This window comes from Lampetra planeri, chromosome 28 (genome assembly GCF_965212315.1).
Source record: "Lampetra planeri chromosome 28, kcLamPlan1.2.h2, whole genome shotgun sequence".
Classification (NCBI taxonomy): Eukaryota; Metazoa; Chordata; class Hyperoartia; order Petromyzontiformes; family Petromyzontidae; genus Lampetra; species Lampetra planeri.
Window position 1 is genome coordinate 10,220,260 of NC_136134.1, and position 18,807 is coordinate 10,239,066.

General features: G+C 56.7%; 1 protein-coding gene across 1 annotated transcript in view; it reads left to right on the forward strand.

Annotated features, from left to right (window-relative positions):
- The window catches only part of LOC144728265 (arf-GAP with coiled-coil, ANK repeat and PH domain-containing protein 3-like), an 85,461-nt gene that overhangs the window by 55,107 nt on the left and 11,547 nt on the right, over positions 1-18,807 (forward strand). Inside the window, 12 exon segments of the mRNA XM_078607574.1 lie at positions 4,089-4,348; positions 5,749-5,963; positions 6,301-6,370; positions 7,202-7,296; positions 7,908-8,147; positions 8,149-8,387; positions 10,269-10,376; positions 11,314-11,370; positions 12,588-12,698; positions 13,741-14,240; positions 15,777-15,886; positions 18,517-18,627. Of these exon segments, the coding sequence (XP_078463700.1) occupies positions 4,089-4,348; positions 5,749-5,963; positions 6,301-6,370; positions 7,202-7,296; positions 7,908-8,147; positions 8,149-8,387; positions 10,269-10,376; positions 11,314-11,370; positions 12,588-12,698; positions 13,741-14,240; positions 15,777-15,886; positions 18,517-18,627 (2,116 nt within the window).

An 18,807-nucleotide genomic window follows, 5' to 3' on the forward strand; every position in this document is an offset into this window, starting at 1 on the left:
GAGGTATGGGTAGGGTGAGGATATGGGTAGGGTTGGGGTGAGGGTATGGGTAGGGGTGAGGGATATGGGTAGGGTTGAGGGTGAGGGTATGGGTAGGGTTGGGAGGGTGAGGGTGATGGGTAGGGTTGGGGTGAGGGTATGGGTAGGGTTGGGGGTGAGGGTATGGGTAGGGTTGGGGTGAGGGTATGGGTAGGGTTGGGGTGAGGGTATGGGTAGGGTTGGGGTGAGGGTATGGGTAGGGTTGGGGTGAGGGTATGGGTAGGGTTGGGGTGAGGGTATGGGTAGGGTTGGGGGTGAGGGTAGGGTATGGGTAGGGTGAGGGATATGGGTAGGGTTGGGGTGAGGGTATGGGTTAGGGTTGGGGTGAGGGTATGGGTAGGGTGGGGTGAGGGTATGGGTAGGGTTGGGGTGAGGGTATGGGTAGGGTGGGTGAGGATATGGGTAGGGTTGGGGTGAGGGTATGGGTAGGGTGAGGATATGGGTAGGGTTGGGGTGAGGGTATGGGTAGGGTGAGGATATGGGTAGGGTTGGGGTGAGGGTATGGGTAGGGTGAGGGATATGGGGTAGGGTTGGGGGTGAGGGTATGGGTAGGGTGAGGGTATGGGTAGGGTTGGGGTGAGGGTATGGGTAGGGTGAGGATATGGGTAGGGTTGGGGTGAGGGTATGGGTAGGGTGAGGATATGGGTAGGGTTGGGGTGAGGGGTATGGGTAGGGTTGGGGTGAGGGTATGGGTAGGGTTGGGGTGAGGGTATGGGTAGGGTTGGGGTGAGGGTATGGGTAGGGTTGGGGTGAGGGTATGGGTAGGGTTGGGGTGAGGGTATGGGTAGGGTTGGGGTGAGGGTATGGGTAGGGTTGGGGTGAGGGTATGGGTGTGGGTTGGGGGTGAGGGTATGGGTAGGGTTGGGGGTGAGGGTATGGGTAGGGTTGGGGTGAGGGTATGGGTATGGTTGGGGTGAGGGTATAGGTAGGGTGAGGATATGGGTAGGGTTGGGGTGAGGGTATGGGTAGGGTTGGGGTGAGGGTATGGGTAGGGTTGGGGTGAGGGTATGGATAGGGTTGGGGTGAGGTTATGGGTAGGGTTGGGGTGAGGGTATGGGGTAGGGTTGGGGTGAGGGTATGGGTAGGGTTGGGGTGAGGGTATGGGTAGGGTTGGGGTTAGGGTTGGGGGTGAGGGTTTGGGTAGGGTTGGGGTGAGGGTTGGGGGTGTGGTTCTGGATGAGAGGTTAGCGTTCGGGTTCGGTATGAGGTTATCTATCTCTGTTGAACTTCTTTCACACGTACGTAAGAATATATAAGGATAGGCATAACCCTTCATGGCAGTACAACAGGAGGTGTTAAGATGTTCAAACACCAAATACTGTGGATACGTATTGCAAGGCATCAAGTCTGCATTCACCACACATTCCTGTTGCAAAACATGCAAACAAACGTGCTCTGATAATGACGATATGCTCAATACTCTCAAGAGCCAACTGTGCTAATCGGAGGTGCGTGTTATGGCTGTGGGTGGGGTGTGAGGGTCAAAATTAGAGGAAGGGTTCGAGGAATAGGGTTAAGAATGGGGTCAGGAAGAGAATTACAGTCAGGGACGGAGTAATATCCGGGTTCTTGTTGGGTTAGCATTGGGAATGGGGTTCGGGATAAGAGTGGGGACACGGCTAGAGCTGGGTTTTGGGATAGAGGAAGCGTGGCCATTACTCTCTTACTGCCGCACCGTGCTTCCGTGCTGTGACACTGCTGTGCTGCTGCTGCTATGCAGCACCCTTGCCTCGCTGCTCTGCTGTAGCCCCGTTGCTGCCGCACTGCTGCACCGCTGCTGCTACGATGCTGCACAGTTGCTGCATATTGCTGCCGCGCTGCTGCAGATTTACTGCTCTGCTTTTGAAGCGTTGCAGCCGCACTGCTGCACCACTGCTGCTGCACTGCTGCAGATGTACTGCTCTGCTGCAGATGTACTGCTCTGCTTCTGCACCGCTGCTGCACCGCTGCTGCTGCACCATTGCTGCTGCGCTGCTGCGATCGGATGCTGCGGTGGTACCCACAATGCGTTGGGGCTGCGCACGCTCGCGGTGACGGCGATCATGCTGCCCACCGTGACGAGAGTAAATGATGATGTTGGTGAGGGGTTGTCATGGCACTGGTTTCATTCAAGAGCTGGGAGATTGGCCCTTGGGAACCTAAACATTGACATTTTATTGATATTCACCAGAGGAACAAACAAAACACATTGAAGGTTTAAAAAAAAAAGATGAGGGTTCTAATTTGAGGCTGAGTCGACGTAGGGGATGCCCAGAACCCGTTCAGATAATTGTCACTTGTGTTAGTCGTGAGCGGGAATCGAACTCGGGGTGCTGGGGTTGTAACGCAGCGCGCTAACCGCAGACACTCAAAAAGAAACAACAACCGTCATTCACCACTAAGTAGCGATGTCACCACAGTGCTTGTGCCAGGCCAAGTACACTTTAAGGCCACGTGAAGTGTTGAACGCCCGCTGACAGGAGATCACGGGACAGACCCAAGGTGCCATGGGTTAGCTGACTGAGCTGACCGGTAGCTGCACCAGCTGTACAGCACACACATGCACACACACACACGCACATGCACGCACACACACACGCACGCACACACAAGCACACACAAGCACACAACAATAACCGCCATTCGCCACTAAGTGGCGGTGACGTCACCACGACACTTGTGCCAGGCCATGTGCACCTTGAGGCCACAAGCACACACACACGCACATGCACGCACACACACGCACGACATGCACGCACACACATGCATGCACACACGCATGCACACACGCACACAAGCACGCACACACACGCACACACGTACGCCCGCGTGCGCACACACATGCACATATGCACACACGTGATATAAACCCCTGCCTCCACCCTCCACTCTCCCCCCGTCTCATTACCAACAGAAGTGTTCACACTTCACCTCTAGCCAATCCCATGACCCCTCTGATTCATCGGCTTTCATTTGACTCCATTCAATCAGGCTCGCGGCCCGCGTGTTCGCTAATTCACACGTGTCAAGGTGACAAGGCGGACTCTTACAGCGCCCTCCACCCCTTCCCCACGACGAGAGGGCTTCAGGAGAGAGAGTTCGTAGAGTTTTTTGCTGCTCCTCCTCCATTGAAGGAGCGCAGACAAGCAGTGGTTTCCCACATGGTCCGATTAACACGGTCGGCTACGTACAGTGGAAATTAAGTTCGACGTACGTACATAGTTTGGGTTGCATTGCCACGGTCCGCACTACTGCAGCTTGTGTCTTTAACCTTTTCCCGTTCCGATGACGTACGTGTACGGGACCGAAAGAAAAAGTAAAGTAACTTTATCAGTACCGAGGCTCCCAGAAGGCCATGCGGGAGGGCGTGGCAGCTATCGGTTCTCTGCTGCGACAACGACGCTACTAACGCCTCTTGAAATAAAATGAACGCTCAGCCGCTTGAGCGTTCTGAGATTCAGCGGTGAACCGGAAGCCCCCCACACCCTGCAACTTGCAGACATCTTGGAACGGGAAAGGGTTAATGTTATGGTTATCGAGGCGATGTGCGCATCTGCCGATTGATGTGCGGCGGTTGATGGTGCACCATCGTTAAATTGGCATCATTCAGACTCGGGACTCCCACTTTGGTCTCGGCCTGTGGTGGTCAAAGCCAGAGGCGGGGGTCACGGGAAGGCAGTCAAGTTCAAGTTCATGTATTAGATGTAGCCCTGTGAGCCATTCGGCTCTTGAATCGGGTGCAACCGCAACAAACAAAAAGCAAAAACATGAACAAAAAACATCTTAAAGTGACTAAGTGCAAACAGAAAATCCAAGAAAAGACGGCAAAATATTGCAGGAAAAGCACCGTACACCAACGCAGGACGTTGCAGCTACACGTAGGGTTAACATAGAGAGCCACGAAGATACGTGCAGAAGAAAGAAGGAGACGTCGCAGAACTACTGCCGAGATCCCCGTTACGTTTACTCGCTTGGGGTGGGCGCTGCACTTCCCCCACGCACCCTGCTGTGAAGAGAAATGTTCACCGTACGATTGCAGTCAAAGTTATGTGATTGTCAGAGTTGGAATTAATCCAAATGGAGTGACAAAGCGACGTTCGTTATTTTACGAACGCGGCATGGGCAGGCGTCGTGCTGGCCTCATCGCGAACAGCACTTGCCGCTAAACTCTGATGAGGCTATACAGGGGGGAATCTTTGTCTTTGTCGTGGACTGCAGGAGCTGCATCCTCCAGGCGGACTCGGAGAAGCTGAGGCAGCTGTGGATCCAGGCGGTGCAGGCGAGCATCGCCACGGCGTACCGTGACGCGTGCGACGACACGTACGCCATGGTACGCGTGTGTGAGTGAGTGTGTGTGAGTGAGCGTGTGAGTGTGTGTGAGTGTGTGTGTGTGAGTGTGTGTGAAAGATCTGGTCAAAGTCCCATCAGTGAGCTCCTCCGGCAGGCAAGGCTGCGTTGGCTGGGTCATGTAGCCCGCATGCCCAGCCACCGCATGCCTAAACAGCTTTTGTTCGGCCGGATCGAGGGGGCTAAACGGGCGCGGCACGGGCTAGAGAAGAGATGGAGTGATGTGGTACAGGAGGACGTGGAGCTGAGTGGACTTGCCGATGACTGGTACCAGCGGTGTCAAGATCGGCCTCAGTGGAGGAGGCTCGTGAAGGACGCTACTGGGCAGTTGGAGGCAGTCGCCCTCCAACAACAACGGAGGGCGGAGGAGCGACGCTCACAACAACGAGCGGAGCGCCGGGTGGCTAAAGCACAGCAAGTTGGCACAGTAGGGGGCACAGGTGGTGCATCAGCCAGTCATCTCGGTCATCTCGGTCAGTCGACCCGTGGCACCTGGGTCTGCCCCGTGACCTCCTGCCAGCGGGCGTTCGACACTTCACGTGGCCTCAAGGTGCACATGGCCTGGCACAAGCGTCGTGGTGACGTCACCGCCACTTAGTGGCGAATGGCGGTTGTTGTTGTTGAGTGTGTGTGAGTGTGTGTGAGTGTGTGTTTTTATGAATGTATGTAAGCGGTTAGCACGCCGCGCCACAAACCCGGCGACACCAGTGACGATTATCTGAACCGGTCCTGGGCCTCCCCTAGGTCGACTCAGCCTCGAATGAGTACGTGGTGTGGCACGTAAACATCGCCACTGGGGAGACAAAGGCGGCCGGGCGTGGTGCTGGCCACCCACCCCCTTGTGTGCCGTGCCGGCATTCATTGGTGCTCGCTAACAGCACTTGTCCCTACTGCCTGTTAAAGCTATACGGGGGATCTTTGTCTTAACGCACTGTGGAGACAGCCCACTGCGCTGATTAGAGGTGCGGAGCAAGGACGACAAATTAAACACAAAAAGCAGTTCTCAAGAAATTGTTTTTGTGTGCTCGCTAACCCCACAAAAGTCTGCTCAGGTTATACGGGGGATCTTTGTCTTTTGGGTGTGGGGGAGCGGTTAGTGTAGCGGTTAGCGTTACGCTGCGCCACGAACCCAGCGACCCGAGTTCGATTCCCGCTCACGGCCAACACCAGTCACGGTTATCTGAACTGGTCCTGGGCCTCCCCTAGGTCGACTCAGCCTCAAAATGAGTACCCGGTGCGGTGTGTAAACATTGCCGCTGGTGACGACACTAAGTGCGTCGTCACCACGGTTCGTCACCGTGGGCCGTCACATGTGTCGTCACGCGTGTCGTCACACGTGTCGTCACACGTGTCGTCACACGTGTCGTCACGCGTGCGTCGCAGCGCCTGGAGCGGAACGCGTCGCCCTCCACGGGAAGCCTGGACTCTGCGTCGGACGCCCGTGACCGCGGGGCGCGAGGCTGCAGCGACAACGTGCTGGCGCGCGTGCAGGCCATCCGGGGCAACGAGCGCTGCTGCGACTGCGGGCAGCCCGACCCGCGCTGGGCCAGCATAAACCTGGGCATCGCCCTCTGCATCGAGTGCTCCGGGATTCACAGGTCAGAGGGCACGGCGGTCACGAGGGAGAGAGTGAGAGAGATGGGGAGTGGTGGTTAACGCATTGCGCTCCGAATTCAAAGACCCGAGTTTGATTCCCGCTCACGGTCAACATCGGTGACGAGTGTCTGAACCAGGTGCTGGGCCTCCCCTAGGTCGACTCAGCCTTAAGTTAGTACCATCAGATTTGGGGAGACAAAGGTGGCCGGGCGTGGTGCTAACAACCCACCCCCTCGTGTGCCTTGCCGGTCTTAATAAGTTTTCACTAACAGCACTTGCCACAACAGTTTGTATGACTACACGGGGAATCTTTGTCTTTGTGTGTTTGAATGTTTGCAGGAGCCTTGGAGTTCACTGCTCTAAAGTTCGATCCCTAACCCTGGACTCGTGGGAACCAGAGCTTCTGAAGGTCTGAGCTCCCAATAATTCACTCATTCATTCACTCATCCTGTATTCATTTGCTCATTGGTCTTCAAGAATCAGTTAATTCACTCGTCTATCCGTTCATTCACTCGTTCCCCATTAATTTGTCCCTAAATTAATTCACTCACTTTTTCTCCATTCATTCATCATTCATCTCCTTCGCAACGTGTTTGAATGCATCTGTTCATTAACTAGTCCTGCCAGTTCTTAATTTACCTTCGCGTTCACTCGCACACTCACCGATTGGTCTCTCTCCATTCTTCCACCGGATCATCTGTTTGTACGTTCACTTATGAACATAATTTGCCCATCCTCTCGGCCAGCCCTTAGTCGTGTGCAGTTGTCTATTTATTCTATGGTGGCCACGACCCCGACCAGGAAGAGGGGGTGCCTAAATAGGAAGGGGCGGTGCCTAAACGGTAAGAGGTGAGACTTAAAAGGAAAGGGAGGCAGGGCATTAAAAGGAAAGGAGTGGATGGTAAGGGGTGGAGTCTACTCCGGAAGAGGCGGGGCCTAATCAGGAAGGGGTGGTGCTTGTGAACCCGGTGACCCAGGTTAGATTCCCGCTCATGGGCGACACCAGTGACGATGATCTGAATTGGTCCTGAGCCTCACCTAGGTCAACTCAGCCTCAAATGAGTACAGTTGCTGGTGCGGTGTGTAAACATCGCCACTTGTGGTGCGGGTCATCCGCCCGCTCACAGGTGCGCCGTGCCCAGCCTTCACGGGTGCTGCTCGTTAACAGCACTTGCCCCGACAGTCCATTAAAGGCTACACGGCGGACCTTTGTCTCTGTGCTTGTGTGCGTGCGTCACAGCTGATGTGTGAGCTCGGGAACCACGTGATCAACGACATCTACGAGGCGAGCGCGGAAGACGTCGGCGGCAAGAAGCCAACTCCGTCGAGCTCACGGTGACGCCGCTAGGAGTGGTTGGGCTTTAGCTCTGACGATCGGCTGCCGTGCGATGTCGCTCCGCGCCGGCATTAACCGCCCAATGGCCGTGCCGCCGTCTCGATGCGGTCGTCAGAGACTTTATCTCTGGCTCGCCGCCCCGACGGACACCCGTGTGCACCGTGTGACGATGTAATTCGCTTGACTGCGTTGCGTGGTGGCGGGGAGATGTTGCGGCGCAGGTTTTGGCGCCATGTCGTTATGTGGCCGAACAAAAAATATATATTCTTAGTAAAATCATCGCTTCCGATGTTATTTGCCATCACAATCCTCGCTCGCATCCCAGGTCACCCTTTTTTCAATTGCTATTCCAATCCTGGTCTATTGAGTTCTTATCTAGTTGCAGAATATCAACTTGAACTTGAACATCTGCTGTACCCAAGCCCATCAAGCTTAACTTTACAAACAGCTGCTGCCACCACCGACACCTGACTCCAAACTCTCTGCACCCCTTGACCTCTCTAACCCCTTGACCTCTCTAACCCCTTGACCTCTCTAACCCCTTGACCTCTCTAACCCTTTGACCTCTCGACCTCTTTCCCCCTCCCCCGCCCCCACACCCCCCTCCCAGCCAGGAGAAGGAGATGTGGATTCGGGCCAAGTATGTCGACCGCAAGTTCCTGCGTCCATTCCCGGAGGCCGCTCGTCTCGCGCAGGAGTCCGGCGCCCTGTGGGCCCCTCGACCCGTGGGCCCCGCGCTGCGCCCCGGCTCCTCCCGCGCTCCGAGCAGCACTGGTGGGATCAACGCCAACATCGGCGGCGGCGGCGGCGGCCGCGGCGGAAACACCGGAATTGGCGGCGGCGGAGGAGGAGGGGGGCGGCACCATGGGATCCGGAGGCTCCAGACGGAGCGGATCGGCGTCCGGCTCTCAGCGCGGCCTGCGAGTGTCGGGCGGCAGCGGGCGGAGGAGGCGGAGGAGGAGCAGCGGAGGAGGTGGTGGGGGGGCGTCGAACGGGCCGGGCCCTGCCGGGATGCTGCCGGGGGGCGGCGGTGGGGGTGGCCGGAGGGAGACGGGCACCTCGCTGTCGTCGCCGAGACTCCATCCTGCCGGTACGGCACCGAGGGGGTTGCCCGGGTGGCATGGGGAGGGTCGGGGCAGAGTTCATTTGTTTAATGTTTATAACAACGAAGGGATTATAACTATTTATGTACCCGGGAAAGACACACTGTAGCGGGGTCTTGCATTGGGATTTTTGGCCAACACCAATTGCATTCATCATCATCGTCATCACCGTGATAAGTACGTAGGCTACAAAAGCTCTCGTTGTGCCACCCAATGACCTCATTGCCCCACCCAATGACCTCATTGCCCCACCCAATGACCTCGCTGCGCCGCTCGCCATCATTGCAAGGTGAGGCGGCTGGCGTCACGACAGATCTGACGAGACCATGAGCCCTCCAGTCTGAATAGGGATTCTGATTAATTACGAATGTCTTGAGCGTCAAGCCTGCATCGGATTCATGAAGCCATCTGTGCGGACCTGTGAATGTCATCCGCTCGTGCGTGTTGTTTCCACCAGGTACAATGATCTCGGCAGAGCAGGACTCTTCTAAAACAAACAAAAGGAGTCTTTAGACTCGATGAGGCCTCAGCAGAATAAATAACGAAATAAACGAGAGCGAAAGCAATTTACAGAGCATCATTCATGATAATTGCATCTCGCACTATAATAATAATTGAAATAAGTCGGTGTTATCGGATGACTCTGCTGCTGGGTGGGACGCAGTGGTAGCGGTGACGGTCGCGGGTGGCGGCGGTGGTGGTGCCGGTGGTGCCGGTGGTGGCGGTGGTGGCGGTGGTGGCGGCGGTGGTGGCAGTGGTGGTGTCGGTGGTGGGGATGGTGGTGCCGGTGGTGGTGGCGGTGGTGGTGGCGGTGGTGGTGGCGGTGGTGGTGGGGATGGTGGTGCCGGTGGTGGGTGGCGGTGGTGGTGGGGATGGTGGTGCCGGTGGTGGTGGCGGTGGTGGTGGCGGTGGTGGTGGGGGCGGTGGTGGTGGGGATGGTGGTGCCGGTGGTGGTGGCGGTGGTGGTGGGGGCGGTGGTGGTCGCTTTTTGGTGGGGGCGGTTTTTAAACTCCCGTAGTCCTCGTCCACAACTGACGCACCGGGAGATGGAGCCGGAGCGGCAACCATTGGGTTAACAAGTCCAGTGTGCTGACCATTCCATCACGCCATCGTCGCGTGGGTGTGTACTGTAGTACACGTGTTTACAAATGTATCTGTGTATTGTACGTAATTATGTGTTGTCGTTAAATTATCAAAGCTGCTTTGATCCATCGGCCAAAATCCCTTTTGGCTTCTTCCTGCCCCCCTCTGCCCCCCCCCCACATTCCCCTTGCCCCCCCCCCCCAATCCCGTACCCCCAACTGCCCAATTGCAATGCTTTTCAAGATAACGGCACATATCTCTGTTGCCAAAACTGTTGGGTTTGAAGTCGCTTCGCGCTCGATAAGAATTCTAATTAAATGCGAGAAAAGTGTGGGCCCTGTTTTTAATGTCTCTTCGCAAGAGTGGCACAGAAATGTTGTGTTTCTTGGCTTACATTCCATTGTTTTTGGATGATTGTGCTTCTGCGATGGGGTCTCCAACCATCAGAGGCTTGCCATGTGTGTGACCGTGATGCGTGGCTGTGTGGAAACAGCTGATCCTAATGTGTGTTCTTCACATCCTATTCTCTCTCCTCTCTGTCCCTCCCTTCATATACCACACGCACCTGCACTCACTCTCCTGCACCCTCCCCTGCACCCCCTCCCCTGCACCCCCTCCCCTGCACCCTCCCCTGCACCCTCCCCTGCACTCCTTCTCCTGCACCCTCCCCTGCAATCCTTCCCCTGCACCCTCCCCTGCACACTCTCCCCTGCACACCCTCTCCTGCACACACTCCCCTGCACCCTCCCCTGCACCCTCCCCTGCACCCTCCCCCGGGGCCGCAGTAGCCGCGCTGGAGAAACAGTTCCGCAGGGACTCGCTGTTCTGCCCGGACGAACTCGACTCACTCTTCTCCTACTTCGACAACGCGGCCGCTGGAGGCGGGGCACGCAGTACGTGGGGGGCTGGGGGAGACACAGGGGGTCTCGGGCGCCTCTGTGTGTGTGGAGTTTGTTTGATTCCCCCCACCCCGTTCGGCATGGGTTTCCTCCGGGGTTTTCCGATTGCCTCCCATATAGCGCCCCCCCCCCCCCCCCCCCCCACCGATATTTGAGGTCCTTCCCGCCCGCAGTGGCTTGATGGAGATACATTGACGACAAAGACGGCAGTGCTGGTCAGCAGACAGCCGAGTGCTGAGAAATGAGCTGCAAAATGTCTCCATTGGGATTACACAGAGCCCAGATCGCCACCACCCCCCCCCCCCCCCACACATACTGTGAAAACTTGGCAGGACCCTCCTGAAAAAGAGTCATGAGGCTCGGCGAGGAATTCCTGCGTACACAAAGCGTAACGATGGTAATGATAATAATATATATTTTTTTAAGTACGGCTTAATGAAGATGCAGATCATTCGTAACTTTTTCACGGTGAGTGCATTTCAGACGGATAAAATAAAAATCTGCGGAAGCCGGGGCAGCTCCGGGTCACTTTCCCCTGACCACCACCGGGGAGGCAGTCTTAGCTGCTTCCCCGGGGGGCGGGGGGGGGCTCCCGCGGATTTCTAAATCCATACCTCCACGGCCTAGAAGCACGACTGCCCCACGTGACTCGCTAAGCGTCTTGCGTCTCTGGGCCAAATGAATATGTTGGTCCTTGTGGCTCATGGGGGTCAGGAGGTTTGGGCCACCCCTAAATGACAGCCGGTCACGACCCAGTGACTGACGTGAACTCTAATGATGCTCTAGAAGGGGCTAGAAAGCCGTCGTTTGGCTGATGTGTTGACCTGTAACTGCCGCCACCTCCCAGTGCAGCTGCACCGCCTGCGCACTCGGTAGCTGCTGCTATGCCGCTGGAGATGACTGCGCGTCTGTGTTTGTGTGTCACACGCAGAGCCATCGCAGTCGCCCGTGTCGCACCACGGGGAGGAGATAGAGGGACGCTCTCATGGTAAATCACGGCGACACCTGCAGCACTCAGCACAGAATCTGAATATGTATTTGTACTGGGGGAATCCGATGAGCTATGAAGCTCTTTTTCACAGAAGTTCAGAAGGGGCGTTTCAGAATGTTACAAACAATACGAACACGCAATGGGAGTGCAAAGTATAGGAAAGGTAAACGAATATACAAATAAAACTAAACTAATTCTTATGCGAACAGGTAAAGCCCACTTCGATATTAGCTTACTTTTCAGAAGCGACCCGACCACAAATGATCGCTCAACGAAGTGGCTTATCGTCGCGTGGAAGTTTTCGTGGCAAATTAATCTAAATATTATAGTACACCACACCGTACACAGCACGTGACAGAGTACACGAAACAGTGCACAACACAGCACACAATGCAGGAAACAACAACGCATGAGGCTTAACACATTTCCGGAAGACCTAACCGAGACGCATGGCGATCTGACTCCCCCTACTCTTACATCACCACTCAGTAGCCCCGCCCACTACTCACTAGCCCCGCCCACTACCCAGTAGCCCCGCCCACTACTCAGTAGCCCCGCCCACTACTCAGGTAGCTCCACCCACTACTCAGTAGTCCCACCCACTACTCACTAGCCCCGCCCACTACTCAGTAGCCCCGCCCACTACTCAGGTAGCCCCGCCCACTAATCAGTAGCCCCGCCCACTACTCAGTAGCCCCGCCCACCACTCAGTAGCCCCGCCCACTACTCAGTAGCCCCGCCCACTACTCAGCAGCCCCGCCCACTATTCAGTAGCCCCGCCCACTACTCAGTAGCCCTGCCCACTACTCAGTAGCCCCGCCCACTTTTCAGTAGCCCCGCCCACTACTCAGTAGCCCCGCCCACTACTCACAAGCCCCTCCCACTATTCAGTAGCCCCGCCCACTGACCGGATAGCTCCGCCCACTACTCAGTAGCCCCGCCCACTTCTCAGTAACCCCGCCCACTACTTTAGTAGCTCCTCCCTCGGCCTGCATCTTGAGTCAAGCAAGAAGCCAGCCAATGCTAAACAAGCCACTAAAACCCCCGGCTTTCACGAAAAACTTTGTGCCAACCCGGGACACTCGGTCGCCCGAACGACGCAGCACAGTACACGGCAGAGTACACAAGAGCGTGCGACGCAGCACAACGACACGCCAACGCACGAGAGTGGCGTTGGTGCGTCGGTCCGCGACGCAGTGCGTAACACGGCCCAGTGGTGTGTGTGGCGCGTGCTGCGGCAGCAGGTCTCAGCAGTGACAGTGGCCTGGGCGGCAGCTCCGATGGCAGCACGGACATCCTGGTGTTCGACTCCGTGCCGGAGCAGGGTGCGACACGCAGCCGCACCGCCACCACCACCACCATCACCACGGCACAGCGGCGGCGGCGGAGACGCGATAACGGCAGCACCGCAACGATAACACGGACGGCAATAACGACAGCAGCACAGCGACAACACAATGACAACACTACACTAACACACTCGCGACAGCAACATGACAATTCATGATGATGTAGAATTCGCGCCAGCATTATCGCTCAAGGCTCCTTCCACGAAGGAGGCCCGCTGTGTTTCAGCACCTTGGCTCGCCAAGAGAGCACGGTACAGCAAAGTGTGGACTAATCTCCATCTGTCCCTTCTGTACGGGATAGAGTGTTTCCCCCCTCGCTTCGAGTGGGGTTTCTCCGAGTGCTCCCGTTCCAATGACAGCATCACTTGCCAATGGGATATTTCCGTGGTGCTTAATTCGAGATTTCGGGATAAAATTGTTGGAAATTCAGGAAGCCGAAATGTTACGGCAATGTCTTCGGCGAGGGCTGCATTTAAAAAAAAAATTGTCCTTCGACGCACCGTTTGAGATATTACCGAGCGTGACAGACGGACGGACAGATGTTCAAACACCAAATAGAAACCTTTTGCAAAAACTAAGACTCCATTGATCTCACACAGTAATTGTGGTAAACATGCAAACATGTGGCATTGTCTTCGAAACGGATTGGTCTACACCAGAGACAGCCTTCTTTCAGGCCTAGTCTCACCCGTGTCACACCAGAGAACGCCAAAAGGCGAATATGCATACACAACAGATTTGATGATGGATACATTTCAGCTTTACCCTTGAGGGTGGCTCTCTAGAGCTCCCTATAGGGGAGGCCCCTTCCAGCACAGTGACACGAGCAAGAAATTGCAGGGCTGCGCCTCTAACTTTTAACAATCGACCATGAGGCCCCCTCCTCGTGGCAACAAGTTGTGTCCTGTACCGGGCTCCTATTGAAATAGATTAAAAGTATACACGCAAGAAATACACAAACTATCGGCCACTAAAGCACCGCCCGCCCGCCACCACCACCACCTCCCCCCCACCTTAGCGAGCGAGTGCTCGGACGACTCGAGCCTGGAGGAAGAGGAGGCCGACGAGGAGGAGGAGGTGGACGGCTTCCGTCAGGACGGCGGCGAATCCTCCTCCGTCGCCTCGACGATGGGCATCGGCAACAACGCGGCCACCGCCACGGCCACCGCCAAGGCCGCCGCGGCCGTCTCGGCGGCGTCGTCTTCGTCGTCCGCCACCATGCTGCTCATGTCGGCCGCGATGCGCTCGCTGGCGCTGCGTGGCCCCCCCGTGGAGGCGACGCCAGCGTGGCTGCTGCGCCGCGCGGCGCTGGCTCGCTGCCTGCCCGTCATGGCCGAGGCGTTGGCCCACGGCGCCGACGTCAATCGGCCGAGCGGCCTTGGGGAGCGCGACGACGACGACGACGAGGAGCGGGAGGAGGGGGAGGAGGATGACGAGGAAGGGAACAACGGCGGAGGTGGACGGGGCGCCAGCGCAGACAACGAGGGACGGACGCCGCTCGTTTACGCCGTGTATGGGGTACGTGTGTGCGTGCGTGTGCGTGCGTGTGTGTGTGTGCGTGCGTGGGGCGCTGCGGTGGTTAACTACATGGGTTCGATCCTGACCCTGACGCCTGTTGTATACTTTGAGTTTGCGTGTCTCTCTTTCTCCCCGTGGTCACGTGGATTTTTCTCCGGGTCCTCCACTATCTCCCTCCACATTTTGTAATCAACATACATTTCCACGTGATAAGCCACTTCGTTGATTTTTGTGGGCAGGTCACTTCTAGCTCAGTGGGCCTTACCTGGTAAAATAAAAAATAGTTCGTATGTTCGACTTCTTTCGCACCGTACATAGCCAACCGTGCTAATCGGAGGTGTGGGGGAAGGACAACGAACTAAACACAAAACGCAGTTCTCAAGAAATGAGTTGTCAATCTAGATGATCACTTAAAAGTGCATAGCTCCAATGGCTTCTTAATATCGGAAGGAAGAGCGTTCCAGACGGCCGCAGAAGCGTGCGATGCAGTGGCCACCGTCTTTGTTCGATAGCCAGCAGCCAAAAGCCGCTGCTGCTGCTGCTGCTGCGGTGAGCGGAGTTCCCGTGACGCTTTATGCTTCTAGACGAGACGACCAGTGAGGTATTGTGGTTCATTTGTGGCAAGCACAATACGTGCCGGCGTTAGCGGGCGTGGCGGGGTTGGTGGGTCGTGAGGAGATGGGTGGGCATTGGCTGTACACGGTGGTACTGATACGGCACAATACGTGCCGGCGTTAGCGGGCGTGTCAGGGTTGGTGGGTCGTGAGGAGATGGGTGGGCATTGGCTGTACACGGTGGTACTGATACGGCACAATACGACAATATTGCACAGGCATAATACAAGACAACACCGTAGCAGCAACCACACAGATATGGTAAAGTCTAAGATAACGGCGCAGCCCCGCAGTTGCTTCTTCGCGCCGCTGCCGGCAGAAGGGCTTCCGCCGGAGGGAACTCTAGAGCGCCCCTCTAGAGGGTATTTTGCCTACTCTTCCACGCTACTCAGGCATCAAGGAAGAGGTTAAGGAAACCCACACTTGACCCCACCCATTCGCGAACTGCCCATCGACTAACTGCGATGCACACTGCTGGGTGGACAGAGGCGCTGCCGTCTTTGTGTGCGCATATCGCTGCGCGTGTGTGTGCGCGTGTGTGTGCGCGTGTGTGTGCGCGTGTGTGTGCGCGTGTGTGTGCGCATGTGTGTGCGCGTGTGGGCGGGGAGCGGCGGTGCAGTGGTTGGCGTGCTTCGCTACGAGCCCGGCGACCCGAGTTCCATTCACGCTCACAGCCAACATCAGTGGCCGATGCTATGTGAACGGCTTCTGGGCCTACCCCTAGGTCGACTCGGCCTTAATTGTCTGCCCGGTGGTGCCACGTGTAAACATCACACAGCAGCACAGATGGCCGGAGTGTGGTGCTGGCCGCACTCCGGTGTGCCGTGACGACCTTCATTAAGCGCTCGTGAACAGCACTTGCTCCGACAGACATGCGCAGGCTACATAGGGGACCTTTGTCTTTGTTGCACATGTGATGCAGGGCTCGCTGCTGGCGTGCGAGTTCCTCCTGCAGAACGGAGCCGACGTGAACCTGCGGGACGCGCGAGATCGCAGCCCCCTGCACCACGCCACGCAGCTGGGCTACACCGGGTCAGCTCACCGCACACACCGCATCCATCACACTCACCACACTCACCACACTCACCACACACACCGCATCCATCACACTCACCACACTCACCACACACACCGCATCCATCACACTCACCACACTCACCACACACACCACACTCACCACACTCACCACACACACCGCATCCATCACACTCACCACACTCACCACACTCACCACACACACCACACTCACCACACTCACCACACACACCGCATCCATCACACTCACCACACTCACCACACTCACCACACACACCACACTCACCACACTCACCACACACACCGCATCCATCACACTCACCACACTCACCACACTCACCACACACACCACACTCACCACACTCACCACACACACCGCATCCATCACACTCACCACACTCACCACACTGACCACACACACCACACTCACCACACTCACCACACACACCGCATCCATCACACTCACCACACTCACCACACTCACCACACACACCACACTCACCACACTCACCACACACACCGCATCCATCACACTCACCACACACACCGCATCCATCACACTCACCACACTCACCACACTCACCACACACACCGCACTCACCACACTCACCACACACACCGCATCCATCACACTCACCACACTCACCACACTCACCACACACACCACACTCACCACACTCACCACACACACCGCATCCATCACACTCACCACACTCACCACACTCACCACACTCACCACACTCACCACACTCACCACACACATCACACTCACCACACTCACCACACTCACCACACACACCACACTCACCACACTCACCACACACACCGCATCCATCACACTCACCACACTCACCACACTCACCACACACACCACACTCACCACACTCACCACACACACTGCATCCATCATACTCACCACACTCACCACACACACCGCATCCATCACACTCACCACACTCACCACACACACCGCATCCATCACACTCACCACACTCACCACACTCACCACACACACCGCATCCATCACACTCACCACACTCACCACACACCGCATCCATCACACTCACCACACTCACCACACTCACCGCATCCATCACACTCACCACACTCACCACACTCACCACACACACCGCATCCATCACACTCACCACACTCACCGCACACACCGCATCCATCACACCCACCACACTCACCACACTCACCACACTCACCACACTCACCACACACACCGCATCCATCACACTCACCACACTCACCACACACACCGCATCCATCACACCCACCACACTCACCACACTCACCACACACACCGCATCCATCACACTCACCACACACACCGCATCCATCACACTCACCACACTCACCACACACACCGCATCCACCACACTCACCACACTCACCACACACACCGCATCCATCACACTCACCACACTCACCACACACACCACATCCATCACACTCACCACACTCACCACACACACCGCATCCATCACACTCGCCACACTCACCACACTCACCACACTCACCGCATCCATCACACTCACCACACTCACCACACACACCACACTCACCACACTCACCACACTCATCACACACACCGCATCCATCACACTCGCCACACTCACCACACTCACCGCATCCATCACACTCACACACTCACCACACACACCACACTCACCACACTCACCACACTCATCACACACACCGCATCCATCACACTCGCCACACTCACCACACTCACCGCATCCATCACACTCACCACACTCACCACACACACCACACTCGCCACACTCACCACACTCATCACACACACCACATCCATCACACTCACCACACTCACCACACACACCGCATCCATCACACTCGCCACACTCACCACACACACCACATCCATCACACTCACCACACTCACCACACACACCGCATCCATCACACTCACCACACTCACCACACACACCACATCCATCACACTCACCACACTCACCACACACACCGCATCCATCACACTCGCCACACTCACCACACTCACCACACTCACCGCATCCATCACACTCACCACACTCACCACACACACCACACTCACCACACTCACCACACTCATCACACACACCGCATCCATCACACTCGCCACACTCACCACACTCACCGCATCCATCACACTCACACACTCACCACACACACCGCATCCATCACACTCACCACACTCACCACACACACCACACTCACCACACTCACCACACTCATCACACACACCGCATCCATCACACTCGCCACACTCACCACACTCACCGCATCCATCACACTCACCACACTCACCGCATCCATCACACTCACCGCATCCATCACACTCACCACACTCACCACACACACCGCATCCATCACACTCACCCCACTCACCACACCACATAGATGGAGTCCACCAGGTGAGCTCACCCCACTCGCCACATCTACCACACTCGCCACATACACTACACCTACCACGCCATACAGCTGCGGTACACCGGGTGACCTCTCCACACTTACCATACGCGCCACACAAGCCACGCCAAGCCCTCCCTGATCCCCCCTGCCGCCCTGTGCCCCCTCTCCCCCCATGCGCCCTCCCCGTGTCCCCCTCCCACCTGCAGGCAGGTGTGCCTCTTCCTGAAGCGGGGAGCCAATCAGAACGCGGTGGACGAGGGCGGCATGGACCCACTCAGCATCGCCGTGCAGGCGGCCAACGCCGACATCGTGACGCTGTGAGACACGGGAGGACACGGGGGGACACGGGGGGACACGGGGGACACGGGGGACACGGGGGGGACACGGGAGGGACACAGAGACACCCGGGGACACGCGGGGGACACATGGAGCTGGAGACGCACAGAGCAACGGGGACGCGGGGAAACAAGCAAAAGAGGACATACATACGTGTCCGT